General features: G+C 41.8%; 1 protein-coding gene across 1 annotated transcript; it reads right to left on the minus strand.

The window, feature by feature from the left end:
* Positions 1–1715: 1715 nt before the first annotated feature.
* On the minus strand, positions 1716–20218 carry slc7a9 (solute carrier family 7 member 9). Its single transcript, XM_088333296.1, has 12 exons — positions 19938–20218; positions 12277–12424; positions 11218–11460; positions 11028–11153; positions 10857–10956; positions 9453–9497; positions 7328–7451; positions 5905–6008; positions 5732–5828; positions 5094–5243; positions 4853–5027; positions 1716–2329 (listed from the first exon to the last, which is right to left on the minus strand). The coding sequence occupies exons 1-12, from the start codon at positions 20052–20054 to the stop codon at positions 2268–2270; spliced, it is 1491 nt and encodes a 496-aa protein (XP_088189422.1). The 5' UTR covers positions 20055–20218; the 3' UTR covers positions 1716–2267.
* Positions 20219–23921: the final 3703 nt, after the last annotated feature.

Below are 23921 nucleotides of genomic sequence, written 5' to 3' on the forward strand. Positions count from 1 at the left end.
ATAAGACATCAAAAACTTACTTTTTTGCTTCCTTGAATAAACCTGGGGAAAACATATGAGTTTGCCTTACGCTTATCCTTTCGAGAGTACATCCTCAATTTGTTTCCAGGGCATTTTGTTTGGTGAAATACACACTGGATTGATTGGAGGAGCAAGAGAGGAGACAGCAGGGGTCTAAAACTTGCAGCCCGCAGGATGATAGTTTGAGGCCCGGCCCTAATTCAACTCTTGAATAGTCATCAATACTGATATCAGGTATGAATACCAGTACACATAATCCCCATGCCATTGCAAAAGTAAAAGAAAATAGGACTACAGCTAAAATCAAAGCTAGCTAGCTGGCTAGAAAGCAGGCCTAAATCAGCTTGATAACTAGCACAGAGGCAGCACGGCGGCGCAGTGGGTAGCGCTTGTGCGGCACAGTTCATGTCTCGGGAACCTGTCGTGGATTCAAATCCAGCTCCAGACTTCCTGTGCGGAGTTTGTATGTTCTCTCCGTGCTTGCGTGGGTTTCCTCCGGGCACTCCGGTTTCCTCCCACGTTCCAAAAACATGCATTTCAGGTGAATTGGCCGGTCTAAATTGTCCCTAGGTGTGAATGAGCGAATGAGCTGTCTGTCCCTGTGTGCCCTGCGACTGGCTGGCAACCAGTTCAGGGTGTCCCCTGCCCACTGCCCGGAGAAGGCTGGGATGCTCCAGTTTTTTGCATAATTATCACTCACAAAAGTTTCCGGTCATCAAACCATTTTTAATATCACACATAGACAACCCAAATACAATATGCAGTTTTGAAATGTTGATTCAATTTATTAAGGCACAAAAAATATCAAAACATATGTGGCCCTATGTGAAAAAGTAATTGCCCCTTGAACCTTAGCACGAGTTAGGCTACCCGTTGCAGGGATAACAGAAATCAAATGTTTACGCTAATTTATGATGAGTCTTTCACAACACCCTGGAGGAACGCTGGCCCACTCTTCTTTGCAAAATAGTATCAAATAGGCCATATTGGAGGGGTTTTGTACCAATAACCTCCCGTTTAAGGTCACACCACAGAATCTCAATCCGATTTAGATCCGACTTTGACTTAGCCACTCCAGAACCGTATTTATTTTTATTTTTTAGACATTCAGAGGTGGACTTGCTGGTGTGTTTTGGATCGTTGTCCTGCTTTATGATCCCAGAGCTCTTTAGTTTGAGAGCACAAAATGATGGCCAGACATTCTTCTTTAAGATCTGTTAAACACCCGATTTCATTATTCTGTCAACCACAAGATGCCCTGGTACTAAGGCAATGAAGCACTTTGTCATGGCACTGTATTTACTTACAGCAAAACAGATTGTGTGGAATAAAAACAAAAATCATTTGTGTAAATCAGTTTAACTAGTGTACCACAACAATATTAGCAGGGTTGGGTAGGGTTACTTTAACTGGATTACTTTCAATTACTTTTGGATTACTCCAATACCAAATATGCTAATAAAAGACAAAAGAAACTAAATATGAATAAAATTATGACTCACAACACGTGGTAAGCTTTCTCTCCTGGCTTTAATCTCTTTGATCTCCGGCAAAACTAACATAAAATGCGACAGAAACAAAATGAAAATAAATCCAAACAGCTTGCCAACATCATTTTTGCCGTTCCATGTATTCCGTTACTCCCCAAGCCTGCACAAAATTAAGTAATTTTATTCATATTTAGTTTGTTTTGTCTTTTATTGGCATATTTGGTATTGGAGTAATCCAAAAGTAATTGAAAGTAATCCAGGTAAAGTAACCCTACGCAACCCTGAATATTAGCAATGCACATTGTTCTCTGCTGCCAGTGACCAAGACAATTCAGGATTTGCTTACATCATTGTCACTATTGGCCAATAATGTTGCTGTTCTTTGGGCGGATCTGCATTTTGTCACTAATAAAATTTAATACAAGGGCCTTAAGAACATGTTGGATTTTCTTATCTGAGGTCCGTGTTCTCTCGCCTGTTCTCCTTGCAAGTTCAAAATTCATTGATGTTTTCTCTCCTTATTTTCAGTGTCTACTAAACCTAAACTTATCATAAAAATGTAAAATGAATACCTCTGAAAAGGTCAGTGAAATTTGAGTTTGATTACATTTGTGAGGCTAAAGGGTTCAATATACTCATTCTGTATTTCATTTTGTGTCCTTTGAAACACAAACTGGAAACTTCATTCATACCGGAAACACATCATCATTCGGCTATTCATCTGCCAAACGAAGGTAGACTTAGATTGCCATTTGATCATTCAAGTTTCTCAGGAGGAACAACTTCCAGCAGTAGTTGCAGGTGTTTAGTAATAGGACCTGTGAGAGCAGCAAACATGAAAATAGTTATAGAAATAGTTGTCAGATAGATATAACACATTTGCTTAGGATTAACATTCATTTGACATGTGGTACATTACACAAACGTCTGACATTAATGCTAGGTGTTTTGTAAAGAGTTTTTCATGTTAGGCAGAGATATAATTTGTTTTGTATACATATACATATATATACATATACATACACCTATATATATACATATATACATATACATATATACATATACATATATACATATATACATATATACATATACATATATACATATATACATATACATATATACATATACATATATACATATACATATACATATACATAAATATACATATACACATACATACATATATACAGACTGTCTCAGAAAATTTGAATATTGTGATAAAGTTCTTTATTTTCTGTAATGCAATTAAAAAAACAAAAATGTCATACATTCTGGATTCATTAGACATCAACTGAACTATTTCAAGCCTTTTATTATTTGAATATTGCTGATTTTGGCTTTCAGCTGAAAAAAAACTCAAAAATCCTATCTCAAAATATTAGAATACTTCCTCAGACCAAGTAAAAAAATAATTTCATAACAGCAAAACTAAATCCAACATTTGAAAATGTCCATTGATGCACTCGGTACTTGGTTGGGAATCCTTTTGCACGGATTACTGCATCAATCCGGCGTGGCATGGAGGCAATCAGCCTGTGGCATTGCTGAGGTGTTATTGATGCCCAGGATGCTTCGATAGCGGCCTTCAGCTCATTTGCATTTGTAGGTCTGGTGTCTTTCATCTTCTTCTTAACTATACCCCACAAATTCTCGATGGGGTTCAGGTCAGGGGAATTAGCAGGCCAATCAAGGACAGTGATGCCATGGTCAGTGCACCAGTTACTGGTGGTTTTGGCACTGTGGGCAGGTGCCAGATCATGCTGGAAAATGAAATCCTCATCTCCATAGAGCTTTTCAGCAGATGGAAGCATGTAGTGCTCTAAAATCTCTTGGTACACAGTTGCATTTACTCTGGACTTGATGAAACACAGTGGACCAACACCAGCAGCTGACATGGCTCCCCAAACCATTGCTGACTGTGGGAACTTCACACTGGATTTCAAGCAACTTGGATTTTGCTCCTCTCCAGCCTTTCTCCAGACTCTGGCGCCTTGACTTCCAAATGAAATGCAAAACTTGCTTTCGTCTGAAAAGAGGACTTTGGACCACTCTGCAACTGTCCAGTGCTTCTTCTCCATAGCCCAAGTCAGACGCTTCTTCCGTTGTCTTGAGTTCAGAAGTGGCTTGACCATGGGAATACGGCTATTGTAGCCCATTTCCCGGACATGTCTGTGAACTGTGGCTTTTGATACCTGGACTCCAGCTTCAGCCCACTGTCTTTGAAGCTCCCCCAAATTCTGGAAGCGGCTCTTCTTCACAATTTTGTTAAGGCTGCGGTCATCTCTCTTGGTTGTGCAGCGTTTCCGGCCACATTTTTCCCTTCCAACAGACTTTTTGTGGATATGCTTTGAAAATGCACTCTGTGAACAGCCTGCTCTTTGAGAAATTTCTTTTTGTGTCTTACCCTCCTGATGGAGGGTATCAATGATGGTCCTCTGGACAGCAGTCAGATCAGCAGTCTTCCCCATACTTGTGATTTAGTTTACTGAACCAAGCTGAGTGTTTTTAAGGCTCAGGAAACCCTCACAAGGTGTTTCGAGTTAATTAGATGATTCAGGTGATTAGTTGAATAGCCTACTTGTATACTTTTTCATGATATTCTAATATTTTGAGATAGGATTTTTGAGTTTTCTTAAGCTGTAAGCCAAATTCAGCAATATTAAAATAATAAAAGGCTTGAAATAGTTCAGTTGATGTGTAATTAATCCAGAATGTATGACATTTTTGTTTTCTTAATTGCATTACAGAAAATAAAGAACTTTATCTCAATATTCTAATTTTCTGAGACAGTCCTGTATATATATATATATATATATATATATATATATATATATATATATATATATATATATATATATATGCTCCAACTAAGAGTTTGAAGTGTTCTGGTTATACAATTACTTTTCTCTGTAATGAGTACTGTAAAGCGTTATAAATACAATTTTATAACTCAACTGTCATTACAACATGATGCGTTATGTGCTACTTTTTAAAAGCAGATCGTAAATTATTCTGTTTTCTGTTCTTTGACAGCAATGAAATCAGGGTGTCAGTTTATAAGAGAGGTAAAGGTAGAGAGCGGGAAAGACAAGGAGAGAGAGAGGGAAAGAGAGAAAGAAAGAACAAAAGAAAGGGAGAGACTAAAAACATAGAAAAGAACACACAGAGAAATAAGAAGAGCAAGAGAGGAAGAGAAAAGGAGAGACAAAGAGTGAAACAAAGAAAGGGAGAGAGAAAAAAAGAGAAAAACAAAAAAAGGATGAAAACCCTTGGTGTGTCTGATCCGACCCACGCACCGCATGCTTGACAAAGGTGTGCAAGAAGATGAATAAACTTACTAATGAGTTTGCTTGCCCACTTGACCTTCAGATGGACAAAGGGGTAGTACAGGAGGAGGCCGCTGAGAATAAAGGCGGCACAGTAGAGATACTCCATTTCGGGATTGTCAAGAATGGGGGCAATGACCAGGTAGCAAGAGACAAGCATCATAATGATAGGAATTATCATGGGAACCTTTGAAATGAATGAAAACAGTTGAGCTTTTGTTGCACGGTTCAGAAAATATCTGATTCTCTGCACCTTGACTGGTCTTTTCAATCCCTTCCTTGTGAAACGCATGACGAGAAGGGAAAACATTGTCAGTCCGTAAAAGAACCACTGAGCAAAGCTGAAGTAGTTGATAAGGATGTTGATGTCTGCCGGGATGATGTATAAAATAGCTAGAAAACCCTACAAAGAAAACAAACAAAAATAATTTGAATATATAAGATATACGATAGCAACAGAACTTTCTGTAAAGCAGGTGTCTCTGACAAGGTGCCCGCAGGCAAAGGGTAGCCCCCTAAGAACACCTAACTTAGCTTGTGCACAGGTTCTGAAAATAGCTTACCAGTGATGAGTCATTGCGATATACTAGTCAGTTTGATTTCTAACTGAAATGATGTTTTAGTGCAAGCGTAAAGAACCTTTTGGAGTCAAAGAACCGTGAAAGCAATATATATAAATATTAAGCCATTGTTATCACTTATCATCAGTTCATAGTGAAATGGGTCACAAAAGATAAAATAAGTATTCTTTTTGTTTCTTTTCATTGAAACCTATTCATCAATTTCTTAGTTATTTGTTTTTTAATGTTGATAAATGCCTTAAATAAAATAGTTCAATCCAATGTTTCACAAAGTATGACAATAACAACATAAAATGTCGGGAACACTCACGTTAAACATCAGAGCTGGGGATGGAGTGAAGCGCCTCAGACTGATAAAAGATAAAATTTCCACCATGTGACCTTCCCTGCCGCTCACATAGGCCAGCCTAAGAAACAAACTTTTGATTCAGTTATGGCATGACATTACCTTCAAAAAAAATTCCCCCGTCTAATTAGTGCCACCTTCCTGCAGTGAAGCAGCTTCCATTGGCTGAGCCAAATGTTGAAAAGACGACGAAAAGCGGAACAATCCAAGCCATAGGGTGAAGAACTTTGTCGCCAAATGTCTACAGTGAACATATTCAAAACAAGGCTGAGAAGCATGGATTGTTTGGTTAGTAGTTGGGGCTCACAAGGTGCATCTCTTGCCCACCAGCTTTGAAAATACCCCAACTAGATGTATAATCGTGAGCTATGTTTTGATACCTGTTATTACCTCAACATTATGGTTGAAATAACGGAAAAGTTATCCTGTCTGGAATGAACGGGCCGTGGTTTTCCCATCCGGAATGAATGGGCCCATTTGTATTAAAAGGGGAAGTTTTATCACCATGGTAACCAGAGAAGTTTCCAGGGTCGTCCCAAGTGGGTCACTGACCTACATTATGTGTAACCATGACCAAAAGGCATGCTAACAAGTAGATGATAACGAATCATGCAAATGGCTACATGTTAACGAGAAACTGTTTATGAGCCATGCTAAGGGCTACATCCAAACGAGTAAATGCTAATGGATACATGCTAACTACAGCATGCTAATGAATCATGCTATCGACTACATGCTAATAAGTGATGTTAAGAGGTCATGCTTGTGTCACATGCTAACGAGCAAATGCTAATGAATACATGTTAACGACTACATGCCAACAAATGATGCTAAAGGCCGCATACTAACAAGTCATGCTTACGGCTACATGCTAGAGATTCATGCTAACAGCTACATGCTAATCAGTAAACCCTTACGGCTATATGCTAACGACTGCATGCTAACCAATTATGCAAACTACTTTATGCTGATAACCCATGCTAATGGATACATGCTAACGGGTCATGCTAACAGCTACATGCTAACGAGTAAATGTTAAGGGCTACATGCTAAAAAGTATATGCTAATGAGTCATGCTAACAAGTAGTAGCACAAAAGCCATGCTAGCAGCTACATGCTAACAAGTAGATGCTAACGACTGTATGCTGATGAGTAATGTTAATGGCTACATATTCACAAATCATGCTGTTAGCTGCAGGCTAACGAGTCATGCTAACAGCTACAGGCTAATGACTACATGACAACGGGTAAATGCTAATGGATAACATGCAGACGAATCATGCTAACAGCTAAATGCTAACGAGTTGATGCTAACGAGTCATGGTAATGATAACATGCTGACAAGTACAGGCTAACGAGTCGTGCTCATGACTACATGCTAACGAATAGATGCTCACCACTATATGCTAACGACTACAACCTACCGACTACATTCTCACGAGTCATACTAACAGCTAAATGCTAACTATTAATGCTAACGATGACATGATAACAACTACGTGCCAGAGTCCAGCCCCAACTCATACAATTGTCTAGTTCTTGTTATCATAGCAGGCTTACCACAGCTACAGCTGAGGATGACAGCAGTTCATTGGGGGTCATTACAGTGAAATAGGCAAGGTTGACCATAACATAACACACGGCCACTAGAGGGATCCCGATGAGGATGGCTAAGGGCAGATTCCTGGGAAAAATTACATTTCAAAAGAATCATCAAGTGTGTGCTGGAAGCAGAGTTACTTCGAAAATGTAATCTGATACACTTACTTGTTACCTGTTGAAAAATGTCATCAATAATGTAATCCAAGTACCATAATATTCCAGTAATGTAACTTGGTTACTTACAATTACTTTGGGATTACTCCAAGACCAAATATGCAAAAAAAGACCTAACAGACTGTGTATAAATAAAATTATTACATTTTTTTAAAGATAAATGAACAATGTTACCTTGAAAAAGAAATAGGGGGAAGCCTGGGTCAGGTAGTTGCTTTTAGTCCAACAAAAACTGCTGAAACATTAACCACGTAGTATAGAGTATTTGTCATTGCAGTTCTTTTTCCCCAAAATATTACCCCATTTTCCAGTCCCCCTCACTATTCCTCTCCCCCCCTCACTATTCCTCTCCCCAGGGGGTTTCATTGAGCCACCTCAGCTATAAATATGCTGGGCTCCCACCTCACTTTGCCTGACTGTTTCTATTCCTCAAGACTTTCCCCCGCCAAAACGACGATTTAGGCGTCACACAACTTCCTTCTTCAATTTCCTCCATGTTCCAGTTTCTCTACTCCAAGGCCTGCCACTCCAACCTTCTTAAAGGTATTCCCAAGTCTCCTTTTCAAAATCCTCTCCATCACAGGTATCACTTTCAAGTTTTCCCTCCTCATTCCAAGACCTGCTACATCAACCGTCTTCTTAAAGGTATTCCCAAGTCAAGCTTCCATTTCTTCAAGCTCTCGTCTGGTACCCCGGGCCTGAAGACGTTCACTTTTGGTCAAAAAGTCATGTTTTGTACTCAGGCACCTGGAGCAGCTGTGGGGGGACAGTTGAAGTGGCAGGCTTTGGGATGAGGAGGGAAAACATGAAGGGATACTTGAGAGGATTTTGGGTTGGAGAGAATCTTGAAAAGAAGACTTGGGAATACCTTTTTAAAAAAGGATTGGAGTTGCTGGTCTTCGAGTGAAGAAACTGGAACATGACGGAAATTGAGGGAGTAGGTCATTGGAGACGAAGCTTGCCGTGTTTGTGAGTAAGTCTTAAGGAATCAAAATGGTTCAGCAAAGTGAGGTTGGAGCCCTGGGTATTTATAGTAGAGGTGGCTGATCGTTTATTGCAAACACGTGGGGAGTGAAGAGGACTGGAAAATGGGGTAAAGCTGACATATTTTGGAGAAAAGAAGGACTTTATGCACCAAACCCTGACCAAGTGACTGCACTAATGGGGGTATCCATTCATTATATGATTTAAAAAAAATATTTTAATCATTCAAATGTAATGCTGGGTGATAAAGCACAATGACAAATATGGAGCTTTCATATGAATATAAACTTATCAACAAAAGCGTCATTTTTAAAAAGAGGGGTGTTGAAATTTCAGGCCGCAAGCCATTTACAATTTTTTAATGATATACAAAAACAATTATTTTAACGTAATCTCTGTACAGCTATTTTATTTTTATTTCCAAAGACACGAATTAGCTTTAATAATTATAATCTCTTTACCGCATACATTTGATCAAAATTTGCAAACCAATAAACAAATATTTATAAAACTATTTGGGTTTCTTATTCAAAATTTATCCATCCATCCATCTATTATTTGCACCGCTATCCTCAGTAGGGTGGCGGGGGTGTTGGAGCCCATCCCAGCTATATTTGGGCAGTAGGCAGGGGACACCCTGAACTGGTTGCCAGCCAGTCGCAGGGCACACAGACAGACAACTCACTCGCTCATTCACACCTAGGAACAATTTCGAACCGACCAATTAACCTGACGTACATGTTTTTGGAATGCCGGAGGAAACCCACGTGAGCACGGAGAGAACATGCAAACTCCACACAGGAAGGTTTGATCTCATGACCTCAGAACTGTGCCGCACATGCGCTAACCACTGCGCCGCCGTGCTGCCCGGCAGCACAAAACCTATACCACTAAAATGTACTGCCAATACATATGCAGTACCTACCTGAAAGGGTTTTTCAGCTCCTCGGTGATAAAATTCAGTTGACTCCTGGGAAATTAGAGAAAAACAAACAAACAATATTGGGGCATCTTACAAAGGAAATACCCTGTCATGCAATTGCCCCTATGCACGTGCCATCACATTGCCTTCCATGGCAGAATGAGAGCCATGACGGACGGGAAGTAGCACCATTGGGGAAAACACTTGAATGAGCATTTGAGTTGAAACAAATACTAAAAACCACGACAGACATGACATATAACCGCCGCTTTTTACCTTGGTAATTTTTTGTTGTGCGGGTTGGTGGGCTAAGCTAACCAGCAAGGTTCTAAGCCTGATTAGCAATTTTAGCGTATCCCTTTTGATAAAGACAGACGACGGAGAGGTTTATCTGCAATAAAACAGAAGGACTGGCATTGAGCCGAGGCACAATACTGGCGGCCCTCAAAGTATTCCAGGATTTGCAGCATTTTTTACAAGGTATGTTACATGTAGTTTCGAGCTATTTTTTGGTTTAGGTAGGTATGAGTCACAATGTAATTTGCTACAAAAAACTGGTAAGCATCCAGACTTTTATAAGCTTTTAGATCAGCGCCGGTGTATGGGAATACTCCATTTACAAAATAGTGGTACAGATGGTGTGGACTGAAGTCAGGCAGATTGGACAATTTTGTTAGATGTGTGAATATGTCAGGGGGAAGAATGGGTCAGTAGCTAGCCCTGCTCATGATTATATATATATATATATATATATATATATATATATATATATATATATATATATATATATATATATATATATATATATATATATATATATATATATATATATATATATATATATATATATATATATATACATACGATATCCCCCTAGCCGGGAGGTGGCTAGAGTCGAGAACACATTCACATTTTTGACTCTAGGAGATTGATACAGAGGATGGGATTCCCAGCCCCCTCGCTCAACCCAACTGATGTGTTGGGAGTCATTAGGTGACCAAACCCCCAATTCCATCCCCTAATGCTGAGCGCCAAGCAGGGAGGCAGTGAGTATCAATGTTGTCTTAGGTATGACTCGGCCGAGGCTTGAACCTGCAACTTCCCAGCCTCGGGGCGGGCGCCCTACCCCCAAGGCCACCGACCTGCTAATGATACCCTCAGTTAATCTAAATAGCAATCTTTGTTCTTACCGACAAGGTGAGCCAATATTCGCACAATATTTCTTTGACTAGTCACTGCCAATGGTGTTGAATAGTATTACCTTTTTTTGCGGTTGTCTACTGTTTACTTGCTTTACCAACTGTTTACTACGGATTACTGCCGTCCGTTATGGTGTCGTCTTGTGGTTTAGTCCCATGTGTGCAGAAAGTCAATAGCTGCATTAGCTTTGGAGAACTGACTATTTACCATCCGTCATAGGCCCAGAGTCCATTATAAAAGGCAAGTCCAATTCCACCGGCAGACACTGATGTGCCATCAAATGCATTTGATAAGTTATCTTTTTTTCCTGAGCAAACAGAAAAAAACATCTAATCACCAATGTGACCTATTAAAAAATCACATCTAGAAAGGTTTTACCCTGCACCAAGAGAACAATACCAGCTCCCACTATGATGACCACGATGACAAGCTTGGCCACAGTGAAGATGTTTTGCACATAACTCGCCAGTTTGACACTCAAGCAGTTGATGGTCACGATGAAAACTGAAAAAGTATATTTTAGGTGTAGTAGGTGATTGTTATGTATCGTGACTGCAGTTGGGGTTACCTATGGCTGCAAGCGCCAGACATTTGATGACAAGAAGAGGAGGACTGCATTCTTGGAAGAAAGGAGCCGATGCATACTCAGCAAAGCTCAGCGTTATGATGGAAAAAGCAGAAGGCTTTAAGACCATCACGGTGGTCCAAGAGTAAAGGTAGGCCACAGGGGAACCCAGAGCCTCCATCAGGTAGGAATACTCCCCTCCCGATTTTGGGATCATGGTGCCTAGCTCGGCATAGCACAGTGCCCCTGCCAACCATAACAGATAATGAAAATTAGTGGGAGTTTTTTTTTTTCTGATAAGATGTTTAAAAACATACACATTATTTAAAGGCAGTGTGGTCCTTCTGTTGACTGTGCACAAGGTATCGTGACCCAAAGAGTTGAAAACAAGAAGAACCACATAACCTCCCCACTAAAGAGACAGTGTGTTTTATTTAGTGCTTGGCTGGAGATCAGAGGCGATGTCAAGTTCGTAATAGAGGTTGTAGGCAGGCGGCGGGCAGAACAGGCGTAGTCAGGTTCAGAAACGGGTCAAAAAACGGGAATCGTGCGGGAGTCAAAAACAGGGAGTCAGGTTCGGAAGGCTTGCCTTAACGGGAGCTAAACGTTCGCAACAATCGAACGCCGGTAACAGGGAGTCGAGGGGTTTAACAAGTGGCAAGGAGCCAATCAGCGACCTGGGCTGTTTGTGCCACCGGGGCAGCCGCAGGTGCCCCGAATCAGTAATTTAGACAGACATATTCTAATCCAAACATGTAAAATCATATTTTTCTCATTGTTTGTGAATAAATGTGTTCCGCTTATAAAAGATCCCTTGTCATCCATGATTATAACATGTAGGGTAGGCTACTAAAGTCAGCTGACTAGAAATTGTAAGTTGAATTTTTTTTTTTTACTGATTCAGTGTAATTGAGAACAGGAAGTCTGGATTGGGACGCAGTGCCATACTGAGTTTGACATTCCTGCTGGATATGAAACAAACTTCAAATTATGATATTTCTAATGACATTTTATGTTGTCCGTAGGCAAGCATGCATATGAAAGATTGTTTTAGTCGCTTACCCAGCATTGCTAATACCCCACAGGCAGTCCAGATCAGGAGGCAGGGTCCTACAGCTCCAGAGTGGAGCAAGACCGCTTTGGGGGAGATGAAGATGCCTGAACCGATCATAGTTCCCACGATCAAACAGATGGCACTCAGCAGACCAACCTGAGCTTACACATAAACACGTTATGTACTTGTAACATGTCACATACGTACAAGTGTGATTCTCTAGATGAGTGGTTCTTAACTGTTCTGACTTGAGGACCTCCCCTCCCCCCTTATGACAAACTGCAAACCATATCAGGGGGGAAAATTCCACTTCTTAAGTTTATCAAATGATATAGTATTGTGCAATTTAAAGCAGTTGTGGTAGAATTGTTTCCCCCTTCTTTTTTATCCAAAAAGCAAAATGACCAGTAAAACCCCAAAAACTGTATGTACCGTATTTTCCGCACTATAAGGCGCACCTAAAAGCCTTTATTTTTTTCAAAAGCTGACCATGCGCCTTATAATACAGTGCGCCTTATTTATGGATCAATATGCTCTGTAGCCTAGATGGTAAGGCGCCCGCTTTGAGACTGGGAGGTTCGGGTTCGCGCCCCGGCCGAGTCATTCCTAAGACTTAAAAAGTGGTCGGCGGCGCCCTCTCTTGGCTGCGGCTGCATCGGGTCAGATGCAATCGACATTTCGTTCTGTGTACATTGTTACACAGAATGACAATACAAGGAAATTATTATTATTATTATTATTATATTAAGTCGCAAAGTCTTGTAACAAACTTGCAGCCGCCGACTAGATTTTTCATTGGCTAACCAATGTGTCAATCATCATTTGAATCGATCACTATTGGCTAAAGTTATTTGGAGGTAAAGGGGCGGATCCTTTTTATCATTTACAGGCTCGCATAGGCCTAAGCGGCAAAACAAAGCCTGCAATTGGCCGAAAAAGATGTGTCACTCATCAGTTGAATCGATCACTATTGGCTAAAGTTATTCGGAGGTAAAGGGGCGGATGCTTTTTATCATTTACAGGCTGACATAGGCTTAAGCGGCAAAACAAAGCCTGCAATTGGCCGAAAAAGATGTGTCAATCATTAGTTGAATCGATCACTATTGGCTAAAGTTATTCGGAGGTAAAGAGGCGGATCCATTTTATCATTTACAGGCTGGCATTGTCACGGTCGCCATGACGACCAGTATGCCACGCCCCCGAACTCAAGCTGAAGCAGATCAGCTGATTGCTGTTCTGCAATTTAAGGCTGGATTTTGGGTTTGGCGGGTGCGGGTTCATTACTCATTATTCACAATCCCGGTCTGTTATGCCTTGTCCTGTTTTAGTCTGTTATGCCTTGGCCTGTTTTAGTCTGTTATGCCTTGTCCTGTTGAGTTTGTGCCGGAGGAACTCTGTATTGTTCTGTTTTGCCTCGGAGTATTGGGCGACTTTTATTTTATTAAATAAAACCTATGGATCGTCAACGCATTTGAGTTCTCCCTTCATGCCTCCTGCCTACGTTCTGGTCCGGTCACCTTCCACGCCACCACGTCTCGTGACAGAATGAACCAGCCAACAAATAGAACTCAGCGAACGATCCCAGCGCGACTTGGGGAGAGCTGGAGAGCGCAGTTCGGCAGGCGCCTACTGAGTTGGCCTTCCCTGCCCGTTCGAACCACGGCCCCGCCCGTCGTGGCCCTTGCTGTGCCTCGAATGGGGTCCCGGGAAGAATTGACGCCTGCCTGTTCAACTCTCATGCCTGCCTGCCCGACTCCCGTGCCGATTGCCTGCTATTCCGTCTCCCCTGCGTGCCAGCCCGACTCCGACTCTGCTGCCCGTCGGGCCGACTCCGACTCCGCTGCCCGTCGGGCCGACTCCGACTCCGCTGCCTGCCAGTCCGACTCCGCTCCTCCTGTTTTGTCTGTTCTGATTTTGACTCTCTCATGTCTTGTCTGTTCTGATTTTGACTCTCTCATGTCTTGTCTGTTCTGATTTTGACTCTCTCATGTCTTGTCTGTTTTGATTTTGACCCTCTCATGTCTTGCCTGTTCTGATTCCGCCTGTCCTGTCTGAATCGCCACTTCTGAACCTGAACCCCTGAGCCTGACTCTTCTGAATCTGACCCCCCTGAGTGCGACTCTTCTGAATCTGACCCCCCTGAGTGCGACTCTTCTGAATCTGACCCCCCTGAGTGCGACTCTTCTGAATCTGACCCCCCTGAGGGCGACTCTTCTGCATCTGACCCCCCTGAGTGCGACTCTTCTGCATCTGACCCCCCTGAGTGCGACTCTTCTGCATCTGACCCCCCTGAGTGCGACTCTTCTGCATCTGACCCCCCTGAGTGCGACTCTTCTGCATCGGCCTGTCCTGAGTGCGACTCTTCTGCATCGGCCTGACCTGAGTGCGACTCTTCTGCATCGGCCTGACCTGAGTGCGACTCTTCTGCATCGGCCTGACCTGAGTGCGACTCTTCTGCATCGGCCTGTCCTGAGTGCGACTCTTCTGCATCGGCCTGTCCTGAGTGCGACTCTTCTGCATCGGCCTGTCCTGAGTGCGACTCTTCTGCATCGGCCTGTCCTGAGTGCGACTCTTCTGCATCGGCCTGTCCTGAGTGCGACTCTTCTGCATCGGCCTGACCTGAGTGCGACTCTTCTGCATCGGCCTGACCTGAGTGCGACTCTTCTGCATCGGCCTGACCTGAGTGCGACTCTTCTGCATCGGCCTGACCTGAGTGCGACTCTTCTGCATCGGCCTGACCTGAGTGCGACTCTTCTGCATCGGCCTGACCTGAGTGCGACTCTTCTGCATCGGCCTGTCCTGAGTGCGACTCTTCTGCATCGGCCTGTCCTGAGTGCGACTCTTCTGCATCGGCCTGTCCTGAGTGCGACTCTTCTGCATCGGCCTGTCCTGAGTGCGACTCTTCTGCATCGGCCTGTCCTGTTTATCTGTCCTGTTTTTGCCTGTCCTGTTTATCTGTCCTGTTTTTGCCTGTCCTGTTTATCTGTCCTGTTCTCGTCGGTTCTGCCTATCTGTCCTGTTCTCGTCGGTTCTGCCTGTCTGTCATCCCCTGTCCAGTTGGCCACCAGACCCCCCCCTGCCGAGCGCCGATTCCGATCCGCCCGACGCAGATGGCGCCTGCCTCTCCCCGTTCCTGCGTGTTCGGAGGAGGGAGCAGGGTTGCTCCAATCGCGATCGTCAACATTCCGGGGCGCGAGGTAGTAATTTTTTCTTTTTTGGGACCTCGGGAGCTGTCCCTTAAGAGGGGGGCTCTGTCACGGTCGCCATGACGACCAGTATGCCACGCCCCCGAACTCAAGCTGAAGCAGATCAGCTGATTGCTGTTCTGCAATTTAAGGCTGGATTTTGGGTTTGGCGGGTGCGGGTTCATTACTCATTATTCACAATCCCGGTCTGTTATGCCTTGTCCTGTTTTAGTCTGTTATGCCTTGTCCTGTTTTAGTCTGTTATGCCTTGTCCTGTTGAGTTTGTGCCGGAGGAACTCTGTATTGTTCTGTTTTGCCTCGGAGTATTGGGCGACTTTTATTTTATTAAATAAAACCTATGGATCGTCAACGCATTTGAGTTCTCCCTTCATGCCTCCTGCCTACGTTCTGGTCCGGTCACCTTCCACGCCACCACGTCTCGTGACAGGCATAGGCTTAAGCGGCAAAACAAAGCCTGCAATTGGCCGAAAAAGATGTGTCAATCATCAGTTGAATCGATCACTATTGGCTAAAGTTATTCGGAGGTAAAGGGGCGGATCCTTTTTATCATTTACAGGCTGGCATAGGCTTAAGCGGCAAAACAAAGCCTGCAATTGGCCAAAAAAGATGAATGTGAATAGCACGTGGGGTTGACGGCATAGAGAAAGCATTTTTTACTATTCTGTATTTGTAAATATTTTATTCTCCTGGATTTACTACACTCACGGATACAAGAGGACCATGGCTGCACATTATCATTGAACACAACGACTTCGGTGAGCTACTCCGGCTATATATTTTCCCTGTATCTTGTTTCAGACTGAACTCGATGTTTCTGTGATAAGCGGTGCAGATAATGGACGGAATGAAGTGTCTATTTTTAAATTAAACTCAATTCCAAGTGTTTATTGTCATATGCACAGTAATGTTGCGAGCGAAAAAGGAAATAGAAACTAAGGAATGGCTGGCATTTCTTGAATCCCAAGACTTTAACCTTCCGAATGATATTTGGAACGATGCATTTGAGTGACATCGTACGGACACCGCATCCGCAGGTGTTCTCGACACAAATTTGCTTCTTTGCAAGCTTTCGGAATGTTAAGGGGGTAATAAGTTTGACTGAACTATCTGACTGTTTTGTCGACGTTCCCAGCGCCTTATAATCCGGTGCGTCTTATGTATGTCAATTATAGGACCAAAAACTATTTTTTCAGGGTGCGCCCTATAACCCGGTGCGCCTTATAGTGCGGAAAATACGGTACTCGCATATAAGCCTACATCTCAAATAAGCTCAAACTAAAACTGCATCAAAATAGCCACTTACCAAAAAGGTTGGTTCCCAAAATATTTAAAAAGAAAATCATGTACCTAAACAACAACAATTACTTAATTTTGTAGACAATAAGGATCAATATACTGGTAAGAAGAAGAAAACTAGAAATATCAGGTTTTTAAATAGTTTACTGTACCTTCAAGCAGTGCTTCAATGGCGGACACTCGTACAATATTTTTGTATTTCACAATTAATTCCTTCTTTGACTAGGTCATTGTTCTCGCTGTTTTCTACTTTTCCTTTCCTTTTTCCACTAACTTTTTGAGGCCCATTATTATGGACAGAAAAATGAAAAAAAACAAAATCACAAAGTGAGATCTGCTCCCTGACAAGCACAGTTGTACAGCGCCGATTGAATGAACACGAAGAATAGATTGAGCAGGGTATTAACCCATCTACTGTGTAAATGACCCTCAACTTTTTTCTTTTTCTTAGCATTATTTGCCAGGGTAAAGGTTCGGGACCCACTGAAAACAAGTCTGCGACCCTTTTTGGGTCCTGACCCACCAGTTGAGAAACACTGCTCTAGATCTTGGTCTTGGCGTGCCGTCGGGAGAGGTTGAAGAGTGTGGAGTAACACTCCATCTTCTGATGAACTGAATGCGTACGACAGCGGCAGGGAAAAGGGGTCTACAACCTTTTTGAAGCAGGGAGCTTCTTTTTTCCTTTTTTATTTTTTTTATTTTTTTATTACTGATTAACGCAAAGGGCTCTCTCTCTCTCTCTCTCTCTCTCTCTCTCTCTATATATATATATATATATATATATATATTTATTTATTTATTTATTGGCAGCACGGCGGCGCAGTGGTTAGCGCGTGTGCGGCACAGTTCTAAGGTCTTGGGAACTTCCTGTGTGGGTTCAAATCCAGCTACCGGACTTCCTGTGCGGAGTTTGTATGTATCCCTGTGATTGCGTGGGTTTCCTCCGGGCACTCCGGTTTCCTCCCACATTCAAAAGACATGCATTTCAGGTGGATTGGCCGGTCAAAATTGTCCCTAGGTGTGAATGAGCGAGTGAGTTGTCTGTCCCTGTGTGCCCTGTGATTGGCTGGCAACCAGTTCAGGGTGTCCCCTGCCCACTGCCGGATGATTGCTGGGATGGGCTCCAGCACCCCCGCCACCCTACTGAGGATAAGCGGTGCAGCTGATGAGATGAGATGAGATATATATATATATATATATATATATTGAATTTGAGCACTTTCTAACAAGGTTGATAAATACAGTACTGTACTACTGGAACATGTAGATTTGGACAAAATGGCAAGTAAAACTTTAAATTCATTACATTTAGTTGCACAATTAAGTTGAGTTTAGTTTATCCAATTATGAAAGAAGAAATGTGATTTAATGATTTGATGGCCTATGTCTTTTGAGGAAGTGGATTACATCGCATACAATCAAATTGAGCATGTGTGTCATCAAAAAGTTATATAAAATACAAAATGATATTTGAAATGCATTTTATCTAGGGTTAAATTAGGGCAAACACTTAAAGTTAATAATAAAAATACTTTTTGAATACATTTTGCAAATTTTAGACAGAAATCAGGGTAGGAGAAAGATGCTGACATGAAAACTTGCTCCTAACAGAGAATCACCCATATACAGTATACGTACACATACATACACACATATACTATTTGTGAGTTTCTCATCAACTTGGACTAATGTGAAGCCAAATAAAACTAAATCCTAGCCTCTGCGGATTTAGAGTTCACTTTTTCCGACCCCTTATTCAACTAGCTTGAACCCGCTTAAAAGTTTGTTGGGTCCAACAATGCAATGTTGTGAAGTTAATATGTGGAGACAGATGCTGTGGCACTGCCTGGTACATATACCCAGACATCTTGTTTTGTGATTGTCAGTATTAGAAATAGCGCTATTATAATTAACGCTGTTACATAACGGCACTATTATTTCAGTAACTGGGTAATCTAAATTTTAAAAAATTCCTCCGTTACAATGCCGTTACCGTTACTGACAAGAGGGTTGCCTTACTTTGGCTGCAGAACGGCAACGGCGTGTCCCCGCAACCCAACGCCATTTTCAGTTGTTTACCTCAGGTCTATTTGAAAAATATCAGCAATCAATATAGCGAACACTATATCATTAGATAGCAATTACAACTATTTATTTAGTAATGCACGGAAACAAAAGCCGAATGAGAGCTGCACTTGAATTGTGTTGTTCGCGGATGAAGGGAGCCCGCTCCCCACCAATTTACAGCCGGTTCATATGAAAAGGCTCAAATTGGTATTTTATTTATCTTTTTTATAGATTTGTAAAGACTAATTATACATCCAGTTTTCCAGTGTTAATGTCCATCCATCCATCCATCATCTGCACCGCTTATCCTCAATATGGTCGCGGGGGTGCTGGAGCCCATCCCAGCTGTCTTTGGGCAGTGGGCAGGGGACACCCTCAACTGTTTGCCAGCCACTCACTCACTCATTCACACCTAGTGACAATTTGGACCGACCAATTAACTCGACATGCATGTGTTTTGGGAATCCTCAGTGCCTGGAGGAAACCCAAGCAGGCACGGGAAGAACATGCAAACTCCACAAGGGGAGGCTGCAATATCTGGACTTGAACTATGAACCTCTGCATCACTGGGCTGCATGCTAACCACCCATCCGCCGTGCCATCGCAGTGGTAATGTGTTGAGATGAAAACTTGAGATAAAAACTAAAGTTTCCTCTTTTTTCTTGTTTTAGCTCTCTTTTTCCTTTTGTTATTGTATTTTTCCTTCCGTTTGTTTTTTTCTTTTTTTAAGTTATTTTGTGCATACTGTTACATACTAATTGTTAATATATGGATTAAAGCAACAAAAACAACCTGAAGAGCTGTTAGTGACCAGAGCTGAAAAAGCCGGTTCTTCAAAAATAGTCGGAATTCTGATCTCTACAAGCAAACGTGGTGTTCTGTATTTGCTCAGAAAAATTCGAAATTTTTGACATATAACAATTTTTTAAGGTAACGGAAATAGTTACTCTTCCTGGTAACTCTTTACTTTGACTATAGAGTAATTTAATTACTAATTCAGTTACTTTATGGAAGAAGTATTGAATAACTATAACCAATTACTCTATAAAGTATTGTTCCCAACACAGGTGATCTCTCTGAAAATATACAGACGCACTTACCTCTTTTTGAAGAACTGTGGCCTTTGCTGGATTTTTGGCTACCGCTGAAGTCGAGTCCCTTTGATCTATGGAGCCTCTCTTTTGCTCCATCTTCTCAGCTGTACTTCCTTCTTCCATTTCAGTTTCTCAAGATAACAGAAAACACATTTTGAAAAATCAATAAAAACCTCCAGTGAACTCAGCTCTAAGAGCAAAGATCATGTCCTCGTAATTAAGTAACATATTGTAAAGTTGTCATTAAAAAGAGTCCAGAAGAGTACAACATTCAGAGAAGTTTTCAAAGCCAGCTCTAATCATTCCAAATGCAAGCAAGAATGCAAATGCAGGCTAGTGGCTCATACTTGGGATTTTCTTCTGATCCGAAAAAAATGAAGGCGTTTATGACTGTGTGTAGCCAAAAACAAAAGCAAGAGTCAAGTTTTCTATTGATGCACATAACAAATTTCATGTATGAAATCATTTAGGTGACCATTTGTCAACTTCAACCGATTGTATGGAAAAAAATATGATCACATTCATACACATATTGACCATTAGTTTAGTGTTTTTCAACCACTGTCCTAGGGCACACAAGTGTCCCGAGAGACATTGTCTGGTCTGCCGCAGGAAATGTTCTAATTTCATTTTTCCCAAAAATTATGCCAATATTCCGTTTCTTTGCTTTTTCACACTGATCAGCCTACTGTAACATCCATCCATGTCAGTAGATGGCAGCAAACTACTATTATTTTTTTCTTGATATATACTGGTACTGGTGATCTCTCATGAGGCAATACTTTACAGCAGGGGTCAGCAACCTATGACATGCGTGCCAGCAGTGGCACACGAGGGATTAACCAGTGGTACGCAAGCGCACAGCAAAAAATAATAATTTTTTTTTTTTAAATTAGCATTTTTACCTGAAATATAGACATCTTCAGTGGCGCGCTGTGCTATTTAGAGGCTCTACGGTAGCGCCCCTCCTCCTCTGCTTCGTGTGTGAGTGTGTGTCTCCGCGGCACGGAGGAGAGATCTGTGTTTTAACCCAGCCACAGAAACACCGGCGCATGATAAATGAACGAATCATGACAGCGCCTCCGGCAAGAAAATCTTGTTCTTTACAGCCACCGTGGACAGATAACAGGGGCTTTGTGCAAAAAAATGACCGTGTTGTTTGTGCATTATGCCTCGAGATCGTTGTACTTCTCACATCAAGTGTTACACGTCATTACAAGACAAAACATGAACATGAATTCAAGGATGAGTCCAACATTAAAACGCGCTGTGTCCAGGTACGGCAAACAAACACAGACCCTGAAGACCTTTGTCACTGCTAAAAACGCCACCACTGAAGCAAGCAATCACATTTCTTACTGCATAGCAAAGCACAGAAAACCATTTACAGATAGTATATTTTTTAAAGAAGCATGTGTGTGCTTGTGTGCGTGTGCTCACGTGCCTTCTGCTTTGCTGCTGATATTTCAGGTTTTGATATTTTCTGCTACAAGATATCATTGATGATTGGTATGGTAGCTGTCCATATTACTTGTTTTTTGATTGTAGTTTATAGTTGATGAAGAATGGATGATTCTGGTTAATTCTTGTGGTAAAAAGTTGAAGTCATGAATGGCCTTTCCACATGTTGTTCACATTCATTTTTTAGTTAATTGATGAACAAGAATAGTGGAAGATAAATTGGTCAGTTACACGCTTTAAATGTATATCCATGTTGTATATTTGGACTGGTGTAAAATGACAGCTCTGTTGGATATAAAAGAAATGTTGTGTGAGTCATTAATCTTGGTGTGGCACACTGATTTACAAAGAAATTTGAAAGTGGCACCCCACACCAAAAGGTTGCTGACCCCTGCTTTACAGTATACGTAATAACTTATTTTGAAATGATTTAAGACTGCTCTACAAAAAAACAAATAAATAAAACTAAAACCTTGCACATACATTTGCCGATTTTAATAAACAGAAATAGTTTGAAGCTAGTAAGACATATTTTTATTCCACCTGCACATATTTTTTGCCTATTTTTGGTATTCTGTTTGCTATTTTCTAGGAAAAAAAACTAAATTAAAATATATTAATAGTTGAAAAACAGGTTAAAAATATCGTAAAATCCCATCCATCCATCCATCCATCCATTATCTGTACCGCTTATCCTCAGTAACTGTTCAAATTACTAACTAAATGCAATAACTTAAGATGGATCTCAAACGTTTTGTTTATCAGTTTATAGTTTAAAATGTGATTATCTTTGTGTCGTTTGTAACATACCTGCTTAAATTAGAGCGCTGTAATCCATTGATTATTAACTTTAAAATAAATTTATTTTGAAGCACAGTGTTAGGCCTCTTATATGCAAGATATAAGACTTGAGCTGACCCCCTAGTTTGCTGTGACCTTCCCTGCCTTGGTGTTTTCCTAGCAAGAAGCATTTTTGGACACATTATACAGTTTGAACCAGTTATAACCATTGAGTCTCACATAGGCACATGGACGATGCCATGTTGCCCTTACCTGAGCAGGTGGGCAGCCAAGACAGTATAAGACTGAACACCATCTAAGATGAGACGTATTTTTCCCGCATCATGATTGAAAAGGCTCTACAGCTGTGTATTCAATCTTTCTGCCATCCAGCGAACAGTTAAAAGAAAATATGCAATCTCATGTTTGTTATTTCTAATATAGCGAGCGTTTGAGATAAAAGATCTGGGCTGGGATTCAGGTTACCCTTTAAACAGTTAAATTTTACGTGAGAACTCACATGCTTCCAATTTATAAAAATATTTTGGAAAAAACAATCTTCACCTTTTTGAATTGACAAATTGAAGTCCAAAATCAGGAGCCTTCAGCTAGTACAAAATGCAGCAGCGAGGCTTTTAACTAAGACAAGAAAGTTTGACCATATTACCCGGATTTTAGCTAACCTGCATTGGCTTCCTGTTAGCTTAAGATGTGATTTTAGGGTTCTGTTGGTCGTATACAAAATCATGCATGGATTTGCCCCCTCATATATTTCAGATTTAATTCCGCCTATGTTCCGGTCTGGAGCCTTCGCTGTGAAAATGCTGGTCCACTAGTGATCCCAAGAGCCAAGAAGAGATCCGCAGGTTCGAGAACTGTTCTCCATTCGGGCCCCGGTGCTGTGGAATGCTCTTCCCCCTGAGATTCGATCTGCAACCTCAGTGGAAATGTTTAAATCTAAGGGCCCGGTCACACAGCCGTTTGCGGCTGAATCACGGCCAGAAATTTCTGCCTGTGAGGCGGACGCTATTGGACGCTTTGAGATCGCCATACAGACGAGATATAGCAGTGCTTATCACGCGGTCGGAAATTCACACGCGGTTGCCCGCGCGAAGAAGTTTTGCGCTGCTCAATACTTTAGAGCACGGGTACACAGCCTTTCACGGGCGTATCGAGGCTGAATCATGGCCAGAAATTTCTGGCCGTGAAGCAGACGCTATTGGGCGCTGTTGGACGCTTTGAGACCGCCATATAGACGAGATACAGCAGTGCTTTACTCGCGGTCGGAAATTCACACGCGGTTGCCCGCGCGAAAAAGTTTTGAGCTGCTCAAAACTTTGAGCACGTGTTAACCGCGGGCGGCACACGAGGTAATGACGCGGAAACGACGCGGAACGACGTGCTCTGGCCGCGGCCAGGGCGTGGTTACACATGGGTAGGACGGGAAATTTCAGCGGGTAATCGTGGGTGGAGCATGGTAATAGCATGTTCTGCGCCTGTATCGCGGTGTTATTACGTGAAATTAGCGCGTTACGCGTGTGACGGTCAAACGCCTTTCTCCGCGTATATACAGCGCGATTTGCCGAGCACACGTCAGTTGTGCTCGAGACGTTAAGGGGTGAACATGGATCCCCGTCACCGTAGTGACCTCGTTTTAATCCATTTTTATTTCTTGACATTTATTTTCATTTCATAACAAGATAATAAAATCAAAATGAAAAACTATTACAATAATAACATATTGGCTTC

The sequence above is a fragment of the Urocampus carinirostris genome, chromosome 4 (assembly GCF_059441175.1).
Source record: "Urocampus carinirostris isolate Australia breed hairy pipefish chromosome 4, RoL_Ucar_1.0, whole genome shotgun sequence".
In the NCBI taxonomy this organism is placed as follows: Eukaryota; Metazoa; Chordata; class Actinopteri; order Syngnathiformes; family Syngnathidae; genus Urocampus; species Urocampus carinirostris.

Excerpts from the sequence above, each read along its gene's own strand:
- slc7a9 (XM_088333296.1), bottom strand. The coding sequence starts at position 20,054 with ATGGAAGAAGGAAGTACAGCTGAGAAGATGGAGCAAAAGAGAGGCTCC. Across the intron at positions 7,452-9,452 it reads GAGCTGAAAAACCCTTTCAG|GAATCTGCCCTTAGCCATCC; the intron begins GTAGGTACTGCA and ends AATTTTTCCCAG. Across the intron at positions 5,244-5,731 it reads CCCCAGCTCTGATGTTTAAC|GGTTTTCTAGCTATTTTATA; the intron begins GTGAGTGTTCCC and ends TTTTCTTTGTAG.